General features: G+C 35.9%; 3 protein-coding genes across 5 annotated transcripts; 2 read left to right on the forward strand and 1 right to left on the reverse strand.

Annotated features, from left to right (window-relative positions):
- Nucleotides 1-23: 23 nt before the first annotated feature.
- Nucleotides 24-5,271, forward strand: LOC140747018 (delta-aminolevulinic acid dehydratase). Of its 2 annotated transcripts, none has more exons than XM_073079244.1 (8): nt 24-364; nt 1,443-1,590; nt 1,927-2,146; nt 2,718-2,806; nt 3,005-3,148; nt 3,647-3,763; nt 3,911-4,004; nt 4,691-5,271. In XM_073079244.1, the coding sequence occupies exons 1-8, from the start codon at nt 237-239 to the stop codon at nt 4,750-4,752; spliced, it is 1,002 nt and encodes a 333-aa protein (XP_072935345.1). In that variant the 5' UTR covers nt 24-236; the 3' UTR covers nt 4,753-5,271. The 2 variants fall into 2 exon arrangements, with proteins under 2 accessions (XP_072935345.1, XP_072935346.1); XM_073079245.1 differs by having other exon boundaries at nt 249-383.
- A 660-nt stretch (nt 5,272-5,931) lies between these two features.
- Hsc70-3 (heat shock protein 70 cognate 3) lies at nt 5,932-10,243 on the forward strand. Its single transcript, XM_073079241.1, has 4 exons — nt 5,932-6,092; nt 6,885-7,033; nt 7,696-9,325; nt 9,434-10,243. Exons 2-4 carry the CDS (start codon nt 6,912-6,914, stop codon nt 9,650-9,652), a joined length of 1,971 nt encoding a protein of 656 aa, XP_072935342.1. The 5' UTR covers nt 5,932-6,092; nt 6,885-6,911; the 3' UTR covers nt 9,653-10,243.
- On the reverse strand, nt 10,237-17,645 carry LOC140747017 (adenylate kinase 8). Of its 2 annotated transcripts, none has more exons than XM_073079242.1 (11): nt 17,467-17,645; nt 17,020-17,155; nt 16,622-16,707; nt 16,138-16,243; nt 15,402-15,586; nt 14,509-14,728; nt 13,990-14,114; nt 12,742-12,833; nt 12,059-12,206; nt 10,955-11,042; nt 10,237-10,409 (listed from the first exon to the last, which is right to left on the reverse strand). In XM_073079242.1, exons 1-11 carry the CDS (start codon nt 17,557-17,559, stop codon nt 10,315-10,317), a joined length of 1,374 nt encoding a protein of 457 aa, XP_072935343.1. In that variant the 5' UTR covers nt 17,560-17,645; the 3' UTR covers nt 10,237-10,314. The 2 variants fall into 2 exon arrangements, with proteins under 2 accessions (XP_072935343.1, XP_072935344.1); XM_073079243.1 differs by lacking the exon at nt 17,467-17,645 and adding an exon at nt 17,318-17,451.
- Between the last annotated feature and the right edge of the window lie 433 nt (nt 17,646-18,078).

Raw genomic sequence — 18,078 nt, forward strand, 5'->3', positions numbered from 1 at the left:
GTGTCAATTTTAATTTTCTAGTGTCATTCAATAAATTGTAGCTTGTGGTTTCAGAGTTTCAAGATTTCTTGAGTATTTGAGCATTTCAGAAGTTACTGTACTGTTATTCTAATTTTTATGTATTAAATAAGTTAATTATTACGCAACTTGGTCTATAAGACTTTGTATATTCACGCATAATAAGATCTTAAGTGTTTATTGTTGTTCTACATTAAATAATACGTGTCCAAGTCAAAATGAGCAACCTATTTCTGTGCCCGGAACATATCTTACAAGGCGGATATTTCAATGCTACGCTACGGAAACTACAGGAACCCAACACAAGCATCCAACCGCATAATATCATGTACCCAGTGTTCCTTCTGTAAGTGTATGACCACGTCGTGAGTTACCCAAGTTACTTGTTTGGTGATCTTTACTGGTTTTATAACCTTGTAAAAATATTATATGTGATAGATAAAAACTTGAATGTTTCATGCTGCCAATTAACATTATTATAATTTGGTTCATGAAATGATCTTAATTACAATTACAGAATAACTTAAGTAACTAACCTACTAACAACATTATAAGTAAGTGGTAGGTTTTTTCGGCTTGCTGACCGTTTATTCACGGTAGTGATTTAAAGAGTATTTACTTATCACTAGCATGTAATTGTGATAAAGTTGTTTTGAAAAACTCAATTAACATTTTAAGTGTTTCTTGTTATGGTTATCAGCTACATTTTTTTAATAAAACAGAAGTAGACCTATAATTATCCTTTTGGATTAAGTTGTTTGTCAGCCTATTTGTCCTTCAAACTGATATTGCTACTTTGGTGATATTAAGTAGAGATACCACTTAAAATCTCTTTTGAAGACACAAAAGCAGAATGAACTACTGTGTTTCTGTTTAAAAGTTGTGTAATACATTTTGACTTACGTCTCAGATGCACCAATTGTAATCAGGTTGACTCCTTCTTTATAAGGAGTCAATTTTGTCTTTACTATGCATTAGACTTGCTCACTAATCAAAAATCTAAAATTGATAAGTAATAAGACCTTTATGTTTATTTTATTATTGTTGTAGTAGTAGTAATAGCAATAATAGCCCAGTAGTAAAGAAACTCAGCCTCTCGACCGAGGGGTCCGAGGTTCAAATCCCAGGCACGCACCTCTAATTTTTTAAAATTATGTGCGTATTAGAAATTAATTATCACTTCCTAAAAGATGAAGGAAAACATTGTGAGGAAACCTGCATACCTGAGAGATATATGAAAAATAAAAATTTCTAAGGTATCTGAAGTCTACCAATATGCACTTGGTCAGCACGGTGGACTATGGCCTAATCCTTCTCATTATGAGAGGAGACCCATGACCAGCAGTGGGACATAATGGGTTGTTGATGTGATGTGTGGTAGTAGTAGTCATGCCAGATGTAGCATAGTTTTCTTTTTTTTTCAGTGAAAATGAGGATGCTATGCAGGCAGTATCTAGCATGCCCAATGTGTTCAGATATGGCATCAACAAACTAATACCTGCTCTTGAAGAATTGGTCAAGCAAGGATTGAAGTCCATTCTTATTTTTGGAATTGTCGAAACATTGCCAAAGGTATGAAGATTGGTTATAAAAATGGCTTTGCTTATAATAACAAAAATGTATTTACATGTATTTAATTTTCCATGATGATGATGGAAGAAAGTAAAACATAGAAAGAAATGAAGAAAAACACATTTTGAAACATGAGAAATTAGGCATGACCCACATTGCTTACAGTTGTGTATGAATAACATGAAAATCTTGTTCTAATATATACTTGTATGTAAATTGATCTAATAATATTAAAAAAATCAATATTTATTCTTTTCATGGTTATTCATTTCATATTTTCATTTTCATCAATATTTATTCCTTTCTTTTAACCATATTAGTATGTACAATTTCCAGGACCCCACTGGCACAAGTGCTGATGCATCAGAGAACCCTGTAATTAAAGCATTGCCGAGGCTCCGAGAAGCATTTCCAGAGCTCCTCCTGGCATGTGATGTCTGCTTGTGTCCTTACACTTCCCATGGACACTGTGGGGTATTGACAGATAAGGGAGTTATAGACCATGAACCATCTGTGAAGAGGATTGCTGAAGTTGCCCTTGCATATGCTAAAGCTGGTAATTATGCATTAGCTTTATGTATCATTTTTTATATTTTTAAATATATGTAATAAACAGTAGTAGCCTTCTTGATGCTTAGTGCCGATGAACAAAAATAACTAATTTATCAATGTTTTAAGTAGATTGGATGCAAGTTTAATGTTGCATTTGGCCTTTGGCCTTTGGCATTTGGCATATGCCAATATTAGTTATAATGAAGACAATATGTCTAACAGAAAAAACTGTGTAACATAATTATGGTGAATTTTAATGGGATTATTCTATGAGATCAGACATAGTGTTGAGTTATCACCTCTATGTGTAGGCAACAACAAATTGTGTTGACCATTAAAGACACTAAGAACAACTAACAGATGTGTCCAAAATACTTTTGAGGATTATGTTTTATTGTGTTGTATTGTATGTGCCTTATGACATCATAGCAGCAAATATTGCTACTATAATGTAAGAATTCGGTATTTGGTTTGTTACTGTATTATATAGTAATATTTATTAGGTAGTATTAATATAGACATAATATGTTATTAAAAATGTAATATGTGATAATCTTAACACATAATATTTTCAGGTGCACACATAGTTGCTCCTTCAGACATGATGGACAACAGGATAAAGGGAATAAAAGATGCACTCATATTGAATGGCCTTCAGAATCAGGTGAATATTTATAATGTTATCAACATTGCATGACAACTTATTCAGTCACGTTACAACATAAATAAATAACCGAATAAATTACCCATTTCGAACCCTGAAATATTTAAAAACGACTACTAACTAACATTCCAACGCATACACAGAGCCTGACATAAAAAATGTACAAAGGCACTCCAAAATATAACATTAATATTTCAGGTGTCAGTACTATCATATTCGTGCAAGTTCGCGTCGTCAATGTACGGGCCGTTCCGGGACACCATGAAGAGTTCCCCTATGGCCGGAGACCGCAAGTGCTACCAGCTACCGCCCGGCAGCGCGGGGCTCGCGGCCAGGGCTGCGGTTAGTAACTTGCTTTGTAGTATGGCAAGACCAGGATCACACTACAACACCAGCTTGAGGTGCCAAGGTGCCCAGAACGAGTCATTCAATGGCACCCTTTATATCTAAGAAAAAGGGAGGATAATCTGAATCAAACTAAACACCTCCAAAACTGCAACACCCCCGTTTTGTCCGATTGGCCTTCTTCTAAGGCAGTTATGGCAGTTAGGGCGGCAAGGTAGTTTAAATGTAGCATAGAAAGCAAAGTGGTTGTAGCTGCTGAATCCAGTTGGTCCTTTAGAAAGTCGTGTTTACCCTTACGACGTTTATATCGTCTGCTTCGTGTCTACTTCTATCTTCACTATTTGGGGCTAGATTTTGGATTTTTTATTGGTTTTCTGTTAAAGATATCCAATTACAATTAATTTGATAATAATAATAATGATATGATTTAATTTAAATTGTCTTTAAAAGCCGTGATTTTATAACATACTGGAGTTTTTGCACTCTTATATTCAGGCTAGAGACGTGGCAGAGGGCGCGGATTTCCTGATGGTGAAGCCGGGCCTGCCTTACCTTGACATAGTAAGGCAAACCAAGGACCAATTCCCAAACCATCCATTGTTTATTTATCAGGTACTGTATACTTATCATGTTTAGAATATCATTTCATTCGTAATTCAAATTGACCTATATATACATATTATTGAATACTTTTGTTATTTGTTATTATTTATAGTTATTAGTTCTAATAGTTATATAAATATTGGTTTATTTTAACAGGTTTCTGGCGAGTATGCAATGATATCAAAGTCTGGTGATAGCAAGGAAGTGGAGACGATCCTCATGGAAACCCTGACGTGCATGAGGAGAGCTGGTTAGTTCAATATTGATTATGTTATTTAAAATATGTTCATATATGTATATTGTATATTGACTAAGATTTTATATTGACTGTGAGATGTCATCTGCGCGGAGGTAAAAGGCATTTTCAAATACTCGAATTGAAATGGAATTTTCCAACTAACTACCATGGGGAAGATGTTCCTTCTCAAATGTTATCAAATAAAAAACATAGCTATTATTACATTACGTAGGTATATTCCGCATAAAACTGCTAGTCCGCTCTGAATATAGAAATAAATCGCGTCGCCATAGCAAAGTGTATGACTACACTTGCTCGCAACAACTTCAAAGCAGACTAGCAGTTTGGCGCGGACTATATTATAGGTATTAAGTAACATTGTATTAGTTATTTTTATCAAAGCTATAATGTAGAAAGTTGTCGTGTTCTTGTAATTTATTCATTTAGGTTATTTGCGATTGCATGGCATCATGATACATTATTATTTAAAAATATACTAGTTGTTTGCACTTTGGCATTTTTAAGAACTTCACACTACTTACATTAACTTTAAATGAAAATGTTGACTCATTTAATCAATAGTTATGTGAAATAAGGCAATGAATCATTACGATTATTGTTGATAGACAGATGTAAACTGTGTTCAAAATATTTAAATTATTTTTGTATTTCCTAATAAAATTCTTTATTTGTTTCAGGTGCTGATTGTATCATTACGTATTTTGCGCCATTAATTTTAAGCATAATAAAAAAACAGTAATCTTTGATAAAAATAAATTTATTTTTGTGTAATATCAATGGTGACTATGGGTTGGATTCCATATTATATTAATATAATCTTAATTTTATGAAATTGTATTATGATACTTTGTTTTATGTTAATTTGCTCAATTTTTGTTGAGATTTTTAAGTACAGACTCTGTTGTAAATTATGAAATAAGATTTATAAGACTTATAATAAATTGTTCCTATAAAGTTATTAGTAATTTAAAAAAGTGTTAAGAGATCTTTGTAATTGACATCCGGCAGCACCAACGCTACACATATTTCTACTTTATTATGGGCATTAACCTCAGTCACGATTTCTGTTGTATCAGAAGGAACAGATGGCGGCGATGGCGGCCTTCAAAGAGCACTTATATTAATAACAGGTGGATCGCGTGTTTTATTACCATTCCTATTACATAGACCCATAAAAAATCTTAAAATATAAAGAAATCTTTCATGGTTGTTGGGATAATTTTGTAATGGATAATGTTAATAAACAATTTTATATAAACTATGTTTTTAATTAACCTACGTCCCTTAATAATATCACTAGTACACATAGACCTGTATTTGTGGTCCGTGGTACCTGTATTTAGTAGTATTTGGTGGTGTGACCTGTATTTGAAGTAAATAAACTGTGTTTAAGACATTAAAATTACTTATATAGTAATAGTTATATTATCCTAAGATCCTTTATCCTTTTGACATCAAAGTAACGCTCGTTATTAATATAGAATCTATCCAAATTCTGCCTACTAGAGATCTAAATTTGAATTTTACAATTGACAGCTGCTATGAACAGTAAAATTTTATTATAAATTTTGTAAAGGGAATTTTTACTTAGAGCTTTTTATTTACCACCGGCAAGAAAGTGGTAATTAATTGTATGGAGAATTTCATAGTTAGTATTTCCTTCAAATAACAGTTTCTAGAAACATCAGTTCTAGTAATTTCTCCTAAAATATTGCGTCAGTTGCTGTTGCAATATTTTGAAATTCACGCCAAATCTTCGTTACATTTCGTGCCATAGTTCTGCCACTTATAAACGTGGGCCAATAAGAATACGCCAAATATGTACACCTGGCCCAATAGTGTGAGAGTATAGAAAACGTCACCGTTCCGCGAGCCAATCAAATTAGCCCACGATCAACACTAGCGCTAAATAATAGTGTCGGCCCCGCGTCAAACTTCAGTTCTTCTCAAGAAACAGAAAGCGCAAGATCATAGTGTTCATTTATCTAGCTAATCAAGTGTCCCATTAGAAGTGTTAAACGTGGCTGTGAATTATTTTACACAAATTCGTCTATAATTTTTACTAAAGCGGAATATTCGGTAAGCATAGTAATTGTATTTATTTATTAATATTTCAATAAATTCATCTTAGCATGACGAAAAGGTCCATAACCTTTCAACTTTATTTATAACGATTCTAATTTTCCTACTGATCGTAGCTATTTTAGAGATATAGTACAACTATTATAATTTTCATGGATATTTGGCATATCAGTTGTAAATGGGTGCTAGATTGGTTTTGGGTTGGGTACGTCAGCGAAACTTCTCGACGCTGATGCTTTGTGGGCCGGCGCGGCGCCCCACATCTGTTCGGTCGGTGTTCCGTTAGCATTCCGTTTAGCTATCCCGTTACTGCCTAAACTTTCCATTTCATAGACCGACGTATTTTCGTTCATTTTGATGTGACTTTCACAACTGACGCCGGCGTATTCAATGACGTGTCACGATTCTGAGATTACGTGTCCTTGGTGTAAGTTTCGTTGAACCAACAAGATGTTCTGGATATGATGGATAGCAATTAAACGAGTAAATTATGCGGTGGTTTGCTAACTCTGTAAATTTCAACTTTATTTCAACAGGAATTATATGAAATGTGAAGATTTTTCACTTTGAATTTGAGCAACTACTCACGTATAATTAACGTTAAACGTTAGGTTTATTGATATATACTATATTTATACATTTTCAAACACATTTAATTCATAATCTTTTTTCATTAAAATAAAATTCGCCAATTTGCCTGACCGTACGGTTATCACTTATCACTTACTGCCGGGAACCGTATTTGCCAGCTTTCTTACAGCAATTTAATTTATACGTTTATTATTTCAGTTTAAAGTGCGTCCTGAGTTGTCCAAAATGCGGTGGAGCTTGCTGGCGCTAATGTGCGTGGTCGCGGCCGTGCTGGCCGACGACAAGAAGGAGAAAGACAAAGACATCGGCACCGTCATCGGTATCGATTTGGGTACCACCTACTCATGGTGAGTGAAAATTTTCATTATCAATATTAATTTTCACACACAGTATTTTTCGTGAAAGTCGAACTAGTATCTCAAAGCTGAATTCTAAATACAAAGCACATTCCTACTTAAATACATAATGTAATTATATAAAAAAAAATAGGATCATGTATAAAGACCTAGATGCATTGAAACTAACTTACTGACATGACTTAAAAGTAGTGTAAAATCTGATATAAAAATATTAATGAGCAACAACAACACAACACCTATTTATTAAGCTTTACAAAAAATTATATAAACACAAAATTAAGGTATTTTATATATTATAACCAGTTATTTTACAAGTCTTCATTTTAAATTTTACACTTGGGGCATATCATTCTCGGTAGATATATTTAACTCAAAATAGTTGTTTTGCCTATTATGTTCCAAACTGAAAATAATAGACATTCCATCAAGTTAAAATGACGTTTTTGATTTTATTCAGTATTCTAAGGTGGTGTGGTTGTTTGTTGACTTTCAAAAAGTTCTATATGAATCAATTTTGAATAAATGAGATTTGAATTTGAATTAAAAGAATAACATTTAATACCATATTTACGACTTCTAATAATGTAGACGTAGAGTATGTATATTATTTTAAAAGTTCATATTCATGAATGCTTTATTTTTGTCTACAGTGTGGGTGTCTACAAGAATGGACGAGTGGAAATCATTGCTAACGACCAGGGTAACCGTATCACCCCATCATATGTAGCCTTCACTGCTGAGGGCGAGCGTCTCATCGGTGACGCCGCCAAGAACCAGCTTACTACCAACCCTGAAAATACAGTCTTTGACGCCAAACGTCTCATTGGTCGTGAATGGACTGACTCTACTGTCCAACATGACGTCAAATTCTTCCCATTCAAGGTTGTTGAAAAGAACAGCAAACCTCATGTGTCTGTCATGACTGCACAGGGTGACAAGATCTTCGCCCCTGAAGAAATTTCGGCCATGGTACTTACCAAGATGAAGGAAACTGCTGAAGCCTACCTCGGAAAGAAAGTCACCCACGCTGTCGTCACTGTACCCGCCTACTTCAACGACGCTCAACGTCAAGCCACTAAAGATGCTGGTGTTATCGCCGGTCTTAACGTTATGAGAATCATCAACGAGCCTACCGCCGCTGCCATTGCTTATGGTCTCGACAAAAAAGAAGGCGAAAAGAATGTGCTCGTATTTGACTTGGGCGGTGGTACTTTTGATGTGTCGCTTCTTACCATCGACAATGGCGTCTTTGAAGTAGTAGCAACCAATGGTGACACTCACTTGGGTGGTGAGGACTTCGACCAGAGGGTCATGGAACACTTCATCAAACTGTACAAGAAGAAGAAGGGCAAGGACATCAGGAAAGACAACCGTGCCGTGCAGAAACTGCGTCGTGAAGTCGAGAAGGCTAAGAGAGCTCTGTCTTCCAGCCACCAAGTTAAGATCGAAATTGAATCCTTCTTCGAGGGTGAAGATTTCTCCGAAACTCTTACCAGGGCTAAGTTTGAAGAGTTGAACATGGATCTGTTCAGATCTACCCTTAAGCCTGTACAGAAGGTATTGGAAGACGCTGACATGAACAAGAAGGATGTTGATGAAATCGTACTGGTTGGTGGTTCTACCCGTATCCCCAAGGTGCAGCAATTGGTCAAGGAATTCTTCAATGGTAAGGAGCCATCTCGAGGCATCAACCCTGATGAGGCCGTTGCTTATGGTGCAGCTGTACAGGCTGGAGTATTGAGCGGCGAACAAGACACTGACGCTATCGTTCTTCTCGACGTCAACCCTCTTACCATGGGTATTGAGACTGTTGGTGGAGTAATGACCAAGCTGATTCCTCGTAACACTGTTATCCCTACCAAGAAGAGCCAAATCTTCTCCACTGCCAGTGACAACCAACACACTGTCACCATCCAGGTTTACGAGGGTGAACGTCCCATGACCAAGGACAACCACTTGCTCGGAAAGTTCGACCTTACTGGCATTCCACCTGCGCCCAGAGGAATCCCACAAATTGAAGTCACATTCGAAATTGACGCCAATGGTATCCTTCAAGTATCTGCCGAGGACAAGGGAACTGGCAACAGGGAAAAGATTGTTATCACAAATGACCAGAACAGGCTCACCCCAGAAGACATTGAAAGAATGATCAAGGATGCAGAGAAGTTTGCTGATGATGACAAGAAACTAAAGGAGAGAGTAGAATCCAGAAATGAACTTGAGAGCTACGCATACTCAATCAAGAACCAGCTCCAGGATAAGGAAAAGCTTGGTGCTAAGGTTGGTATTTGCAATTCCCTACCAATATTATTGTCATGATATACTTTGGAAATACATAGCAAAATAACTGTTTCTTTTATTCTAATTTTATTATTTCCTTGTCTACAGGTCAGTGATGATGAAAAGTCAAAGATGGAGGAAGCCATCGATGCCGCTATTAAGTGGTTAGAAGATAACCAAGATGCAGACTCTGAAGACTATAAGAAGCAGAAGAAGACATTAGAAGACGTCGTACAGCCCATCATTGCCAAACTATACCAAGGCCAGGGTGGCGTGCCCCCGCCCGGCGCGGGAGGCGACGACGAAGACTTCAAGGACGAGTTATAAGCCAATAGACTTTAAAAATGTGTGATTGTAGCCAATTGTGGTCCACAAATGATCACTACAGGTTACACACAATGTCATGTTACTCACATTGTTTGTAACCTGTAAAAAGCACGACAAGTGTTTAGCTCGTGTAGTGTATAATTTATTGGTGTCGTGAGTATATGGGGTGTGTGGCGGCATTGACACGGCTGGCCCTGTCACAAGACAAGTCATTCACAAGCTGTCGTCGCGCACGCGCGTAAATGATCTGTAAACGTGTATGTGTGTATAAAATGATGCATTTGTTTATTTTTTGAATGGAAACAATAGTGTGGAATGCGAGATGGGTGATCGCTAGTTGTTCAGCCTTCTTCGAGTCAATCTCGAGACCTCGATTAATTGTTAGTCTCGGCCCACTCGGAGACTACCTCAAGTGTTCTTTATTGTATGTAATTGTTTTTGAGACTGCTGAATTGTTAGCTATAATTAGTTAATTATTTAGATAATTATGTAGTAATCTATTAAATTACTACATAATTATTATAATTACGTAATAATTTTCAATTTAAGTACGGAGGAGTACACAAATAAAAGATTTTTCTATGAAGAAAATTGCATTTTTATTTTTCTCATGCGTGAATAAAATTAAAAAGTAACTAAAATCTAAAAAATTAAATAGGAGTTCAGTCTCCGCGGACATTACGGAGTTGAGAACAATATTCAATATTAAAAGTCGGCGAGGCCATCACAGCAGCTTGTACTTTTATTTGAACTTTATCTATAAAATGAAAAATAATTAAATGGTTCATTGAACATAAAGAAATGGTTAGCAACACCATTCTGAACGGATTCAGACTTGTTGATACATAATTGAACTACGATATTAAGATAATTAGATCACAAAAAAAATCCCTGACCGACCACCGGCCGTACTTCTGGTAGTAAGAAGGGTCCAGTCTGGATCAAAACCGTAGCGTAAATAGGTATAGTCCGCGCCAAACTGCTACTCCGCTCTGAAGTTGTTGCGCAAAACTACAAGCATATATTACATAGCAACGTAAGGGCATATAACGCAGCTATGTACCCGCGGGCGAGAGCGGGCAGCCTGGATTGGTCCCGCACTGTCTTCGTCCCGCTAATATCTACAATTTGCTATTCGACTCATTTCTATATTCAGAGCGGACTAGAAGTTTGGCGCGGTCTATACAGATATATCTTCACATGATTTAGAATTCCTTACGGTCCCTCTATTATTGTGTTACTACTTCCGTAGTATATAATAGTAGTACATGTAATTTTGAGAGCAGAACTTAAAATAATTACCTATGGGTATTCGTGCGTCAATTTCTACGGCTGTAATGCCGGCTGCAGCGCGAAGTTCGGCTAAGGCTTCCGAGAAAAAGTAGTCCAACTAAAATTGTGAAATAATAAATATAAGAATAAGTATTTGTATAGTAGACTAATCCGACTAATAGGAGCCATATAACCCAGGTCCGCTGGCTGGTGAAAATAATGTGAAAAATTGAAAATTAATGCCTTAATTTTTCGTAAAAGCCTACTTCATAACTGAAGCTAAGGAAACTCAAAACCAAATAGGATTTTTCGTGTCGTCGTCTAGTTATAGTATACTGAATAAATAATAGCGTCAATGAACTTGAATATATTAACTTCGTTCCTGTCGCATTGGCACGTACGTGTTAGGCATATTAAGTGTTCGAAGTAAATAACTGTAAACGATGCCCGTAACCGAAAGTATTATGTCAGTAGGTTAAATAACTAACTTTTTGCATATCTAACGTATTTATCTGATAACAGCCTAACGTTGTCCTACTTCAAGTAGGTTTTTAGAACCTTGCTTCCTCTAACTCTATTTATGAGCAAATTGGACTAAATGACTAGTTTATTAAAATTATAAATTACGTATGAACCTGTTATCCTTCTCATGTAGTTTGGTACATGAGAAGCATTCTTAGCTTTCTTAGTGCACATGCATGCGCAGTATCGCATCGCGTTGCAACAGTCATCCGAGTCAATAATTACACATGACGTGAATGAAAAGCATCGTATCACAGTCTCGCATTCATGTGGAATAACGTTGGTCTTACTGGTGTTCTTATATTACGCGAAGGGGAATAAAAGGTCCTTAAACCGTATGCGCACATGAAAAAAGATATGGGCTTCATCAAAAGTACCATATCGTTATATATTCTCTCATTATTTGCCTAATGTGCTTTTGGTATTTTTATATGTTACGATTTTTTTTGTAGAAGAAATAGGAAGTTTTTAGAAAGAACGATAAGCTAAAAACAGGTAAGTAGAAGGCCCCTTTTAGTCGCCTCTTACGACTGGCAGAGGATACTGTAGCTCTATTCTGGTGCCGGAATTACAGGAGATTGGCTGCACCTAACGACCACATTATTAGCTTACCTCAGCATCAAGGCGTTCGTGATTGGCAGGGTGAGGTAGAACGCGAGGCCCAGAACCAATAGGTGCCTCGCGACCGGTACACCAGTCCATGCCGCGACCAACGACACGCTCTTTACACGTTTTCCAGTCGACATTCAGGAATATAATTCTGAGTTAAACAGAAGGAAAGAAAAGTTAATCGATTTGTACAGTCCTATTAATCTTACCTTAGCAAGGTTCCTAGTAGACGAAATATTTAAGGATTGATAGAATGATCGTTACCGATTGAATTTATAATAATTAATTATACGAGTACGTCTGTCTCGTGTTTTATTAAGAAATGCCAGGTAGGTGTTGTATTATCTCTCTCCAATAAAATATCCTATAAGTAAAAGCATTAAAGCTATTTAGCTGCCTTCAGGCCACAAGTAAATTGAACCTGAACAAGTCTAGGTACCTAACTAATAAGACAACTACGAATATGCAGTTAACTTTCACAATGAAAGTCGCCGTAGACTACTCGTAAATCAAAACGAGAGCAGAAAGCATTGAAAGTGAAAGTTGGTATCCAGAGCTTACCAGTACCTACTTTGATAGATTTGTGTCTTTCATTCGAAATATATTTTGCAATAACATTATAATCTTACTTCGTAAGTTTTTTGAGTACCTATTGAATTAATCTAGTTGTTAGTAAAATTAATTACCGATTTGGCGGAGTGGGCATGGTGTCTAGACGTTCAAAATCAATACCACATACGGGATATCCAGTGAGAACCCAGCCATTATCAATGCAATCCTGTAGGGAAATTTAAAGCATTTAACTTCTATAATTTATCAACTTATTTATAATAAAGCTTTGTAATGTCTACAAGAGCGTGTTTAAATGTCAGGGTTGGTAGGTAAATATTAAGTAGGTACTTAAATATTACTCTAAGGGGTCGTTCAAGTATTACGTAACGCAATTTGGGGGGGAGGGGGGGTCTTGTGAAACGTTACGATGCGTTACAGGGGCGGGAGGGGGTCTTCCGTAATACACGTTACGTAACATTTTTTTAATAAAAAAATAGGGAATTAAAACTCCTAAATTGGCAACCCTTTTCATTTACGTTTTACGGGAAATCCCTTGAATGAGCCCATAAAGTCTCATTAGTTAGTACAATTTGGTGTGGACTAGGTACTTATTCTTGGACTAAGAAGCTAGTTCGTTCATGCCTTGCATCAATACGTAAGGGCGGTAAGGTTTGCACGCGCACTCACTAGTAATAATGAATTGTAATCTTTCCTTCATACTTTATACAGGCTTAGAACTATCAACGTTAGATTTATCGAAATAGTAGTCTGATTTATCATTAAAGGTTTCGTGAGCCGGCGCGGCGTCCACCTAAATGACATTCGTATAGATTCGGAATAGATGCACGACTGAACAATTCCGAATTTTCACACATTTGACATTTCATACTTAATTCGCATCGAGTATCTGTTTGATCCGACAGCGACTAGGTGTAGTTAAAAAGGACAAGTATATTTTTGCCTGCCCATGAGTTGATGTTTTATTAGTTTTTACTCTTATTCGCATTAAAAATCTCTTGTTTTATTTCTTAGTATTATAAAGTAAATATGTAAGTAAAAGTATTCTAAGGATAAAAACTATAACATAACTTTTTAGCGAGTTTAGGGTAAAAATTGACACTTGAGTGTTACGTAACGTTAGGGGGGGGGGGGTATAGAAAAACGTTACGGTGCGTTACAAGGGGGGGAGGGGGGGTCAAAAATCTTCAAAAATTGCGTTACGTAATACTTGAACGGCCCCTAAGATTAAAATACAGGTCGTTGACCAATTGGATTTGATTGTTGTCTTATGTTAATTTATATAATCATACAAATTCTCGGCAACTATTCATCAATCACAAATATGATATCTTGCCGAATGGACAGGGTCGATTACTGTATACCTTTTTTGCTAGCCTCCTTCTGACTATCTCAGCCTTGAGCTGAACACTCAATCCGTATTTCTTCAGCTTGTCAGCAACGTCATCATCTCTTTCCTTCGCTTCGTTACACAGTTCGTCGAAATGTACTGCATGTTGCAAAAAAAAGGCTTGCATCATAATATTCTAGTAGCAAAATATTATATTCCCTGCAAAGTTTTTTTCTTTGCGGGAATTTACCGTGAAAATCGGTCCAGTAATTTCATGGCAATTTCTAGAATTAAACTGAGGATCCATATCTTTGTACATATCTAAGTATTTTAAAATCTTTTCTTTTTTTTCTTGCATCTCAAATATCTGAAATTATATTATTACATCGCATATTTTGAAAGAACGTAGGTTACAATTGAAACTTATTTTCTACTGGCTAATCTTACAAAATGGGGAAAGCTGGATCACTAGATTCTAAAATATCTGACTTCTTATACGACCATTGAAAATACGCGTTTAAAGATGAATTTAAGTTAAATATTTGCGATATACAGCAAACCAATCCAAAGTGTTTAGCGAGTGTGTTGGCTTGCGTGCGGCGGCCGGAGCCCTTGGCGCCGAGCAGCAGCACGCGGTACACGCCGGGCGCGCCGTCCGCGTGCGCGGCCTGCGCGGGGCCCTGCGCGCCCGACGCACACGCGTGGATCGCGTTGAAGCACTTCGTGGCTATCTTGTCGGGGTCGCCCAACTCATCGGGATCAATATACACTTCCTATACATGATAATGATAAAAATATATAGATGTCAGAAGATATTCGTTTATTCAACTGACCATCATAGATCAGTAAAGATTAATCACTCTTAAAGAAAATGTAACCAGTTTTGACAATGGAAACTGTCACTGTCATCTATTTTAGTGTTTGAAAGATATTAAAAAAATGGAGCTTTTTGATCATTTACGAATGAATGATATTTCTCCGCAATTTTTCTTCGATTTCGTGTTTTTGCACCACTTAACTGTGCATGTTGGCATTATTTCGCGTAAAATGCATAATGACAGCCATTAAATGGCTGACATAATTGTCAGCCGTTTCAACCATTTAATGACTTCCTTCAAATACAAGGCGGTGAGATATCTATGCTGACCACAGGTCTATATAGGTTACAATACTCTTTGCAACCGACTTTCCAAACAAATATTACTGGTCTATTGCCCCTTAAGAATGCCTAAAAGCCAAAGTTAAGAGAATGTCGTAAAGATATTGAGTTCATCAATGTATTTCAGCATTAGATTTGCAATCTGCGCCTGGCGCAATATTAAAGCTATTAAAATTTACCTTAGCACATTGAGTCACTGTGAATTTAATATAGGTACTTAATACTAAAAGTTGAAATACCATGTGTATGCAACTTTTTTAAATTTCTCCTTACAATAATTTCGATACCTTAAGCGTAGACTTATAAGCAAACTTGAGGCCCTCGAAGTCCTGGTCGTAAAAAGAGCGTGCTGGCGTCCGAGGATCCAAAGTTGGTGGCGCCGTTGGTGGAGGTGGCATGAGGACGAGCGTCACCGTCGGCAGCACGCCGTCTTGCAACAAGCAACGGGCCTCTCGAACGGTACAGGGGTGGTCTGCCCGATGTTTATTTTTACGACGACATTATACAAAATAGAGTGATGATAAGTATACTTATATATTTTTTAATTCTTTTTAATACCTACTTTAGGTAATAACATTTATAATTAAAGTATCAGTTGGGACACGTATAAAATCGAATGTATACCTACATAATAAATACAATACTTAATTACTTTTTCAATGGTAGATATTATATTAAGTACTTTGCAGTTGAATCAATAAAGGAACATTACGTGTATCGTCATGTGTGTAATATTGTGTCAAGTATTATAATAAATGATAATTAAGTAATCGACTCATTTTATTTACCTATCTCGTCGTTATGTTTAATTGAAATAAAAGGGTCGTTGATTATATGTATTTACACTTAGAATAAGTACGCATGTAATATGAAGGGCAAATTTTACCCTATATATTATATCACGTATCTATGACGAAATTATGTAGGTATAAACCATAACGAATCATTAAGTATATCAGCATAACTTCAACGTGGTTCACGATTTACGGAATTAATATGTATATAAAACTGTAAACATATTACCAAACATAAGCCACCCTGCTTGCGGGACGGGTTCTTTCAAAGTCAATATTTTAGTGACCTCCGACATCAGAGCTGGAGAGATGCAACCAGGCACGTAGTCGTCGTGCTTCGGTAATGAAAAAATATTACTAAGTATTTTAATGTGATCCGACGTTGTAGCTAGATTTTATTAATTCATTTTATGGCATGACTTTGGACTAGCAATACTATTAGTATATAAAGGATATTCTATTAGTTAATAGACGACTTTAACTATACAACGGCTTCAAAATATACGTAAGGTTCCTACCTTAAGATCCATGCTACTATTAAAATCGGGATATATTTTAACTTTCTAGAAAAATATGAAGCGGTTAACCTGATGATTTAGCTCATCTCACTGTTAACAAATATCAATTGATCTAGCAATCTATGACTCACTGCAATCGTTATAAACGAGATAGCACGTAGCGCAAAGCAATATCAATTTGCTGACGAAACTCACCCGCTCGTAACGGTCCATCACGTACCGCCGAGTTATGACGAAAGCGCCGATATCTTTAATCAGATCTTTCACCAACCTCATAACGTCTAAAACAATATGATACATTTATAACACTACATTTATCTCATACTAAGATTCCCTGGGATTCAAGCTTGTAACACAAAATATCTATCCAAACACGCAGACTCAAGAATAAAAATAATTATAAGGATGCGTTGCCGAGATTTGAACCCCCTGAACATTTTACTTGTCAACCCGTACACACCTACCGTGTTATGAAGATTATTTACAGAAGTTCGTGAGTTTCAGAGGCAAAGTTTTTTTTAAAGTTTAAAACAATAGGTTGGTTGATCAAACGATATAATATGATAATTTCTTTGCGGGATCGAATACTTTACCAAATTTTAATTCCGGCGATATCAACATCATAACTCTGTCGGGGTCCTTAGAGCAGTGAAGATATCGACCTAAATATACCTTCATGTGTTTCAAATGGTCTTTCGGAAGATTGATTATTAAATCCTGGAGCATGTCCTAAAATATTATTAAAATTTTATCAACAAGTAAAATTTACATTAAGTACTTATAAACATAACTCCATAATAATTCAAATTATTTAAAGGAATTTCCTTTTCTTCTATTTTAATTCATAAGCAATAATATGTACTTATTTGAAGTTACAAACGCGTGTTTTACCCTTTTAAATTTTGCATTGCACTCATTCCCACAAAGTTCTCCGGAAAACCTATTATGTATTTAATTATTTATTTATTGGGGCAGGCATTTGCGGTGGATGTGAAAAACATTTAAAACTTAATGCCGTTGAACACTGAAAGAAAACTTACTTTAAATAATTTATAAATCCTGTACTTTTCTAAGTACGGAAGAAAATCTTCTGGCATCTCTAAGGGTCGTTTAGTTGCGTCGGTTTCCGTCATTATAATAAATTAAAATATGTCTTAGTACTTTTATAAATTAAATTTTCTTGATAAATTACAATCAGATACAATTGAGTCTGACGCGATATAATTAATTGTCACAAAATAATTGTTCATAAAGTAACATAATAGGTATTTACGGATTATTTACAATGAAGGATTTAATTCAGGACATAGAGTAGGTATTATATAATAGGTTTACACATAGAAAAGAAAAGCTTGTTTTTTCTGTTCCATGGGTTTACACCTGATACATTAGCCCGTACTTACTATTTCTACTTGATTTTCTCTTCTATGGATTACACTATTTCCGCGCAGTACTTTTACGTGAGTATATAAAGTAATGTGTGTATTGAAGTCATATAAACGAAAAGTTCTAAAAAAGCTACGTATGATACCTATTTACTTTCATATTTATTTTATTAACCTTGGCCTTGAAGATTTTACATTTGCCATTTACTTAAAAAACAATAAATATTTAACAGCTGACTGTATTTTATTTGTCATTGTCAAATTGTC

The sequence above is a fragment of the Epargyreus clarus genome, unplaced genomic scaffold (genome assembly GCF_041222505.1).
Source record: "Epargyreus clarus isolate Ecla_fem2 unplaced genomic scaffold, WU_Ecla_fem_2.2 ptg000014l, whole genome shotgun sequence".
Classification (NCBI taxonomy): Eukaryota; Metazoa; Arthropoda; class Insecta; order Lepidoptera; family Hesperiidae; genus Epargyreus; species Epargyreus clarus.

Excerpts from the sequence above, each read along its gene's own strand:
- LOC140747018 (XM_073079244.1), top strand. The coding sequence starts at position 237 with ATGAGCAACCTATTTCTGTGCCCGGAACATATCTTACAAGGCGGATAT. Across the intron at positions 3,149-3,646 it reads GGCTCGCGGCCAGGGCTGCG|GCTAGAGACGTGGCAGAGGG; the intron begins GTTAGTAACTTG and ends TCTTATATTCAG. Across the intron at positions 4,005-4,690 it reads GACGTGCATGAGGAGAGCTG|GTGCTGATTGTATCATTACG; the intron begins GTTAGTTCAATA and ends TATTTGTTTCAG.
- Hsc70-3 (XM_073079241.1), top strand. The coding sequence starts at position 6,912 with ATGCGGTGGAGCTTGCTGGCGCTAATGTGCGTGGTCGCGGCCGTGCTG. Across the intron at positions 7,034-7,695 it reads TTGGGTACCACCTACTCATG|TGTGGGTGTCTACAAGAATG; the intron begins GTGAGTGAAAAT and ends TTTTGTCTACAG. Across the intron at positions 9,326-9,433 it reads AGGAAAAGCTTGGTGCTAAG|GTCAGTGATGATGAAAAGTC; the intron begins GTTGGTATTTGC and ends CCTTGTCTACAG.
- LOC140747017 (XM_073079242.1), bottom strand. The coding sequence starts at position 17,559 with ATGACGGAAACCGACGCAACTAAACGACCCTTAGAGATGCCAGAAGAT. Across the intron at positions 16,708-17,019 it reads ATCGCCGGAATTAAAATTTG|ACGTTATGAGGTTGGTGAAA; the intron begins GTAAAGTATTCG and ends ATATTGTTTTAG. Across the intron at positions 12,207-12,741 it reads ATGCCCACTCCGCCAAATCG|AATTATATTCCTGAATGTCG; the intron begins GTAATTAATTTT and ends TGTTTAACTCAG.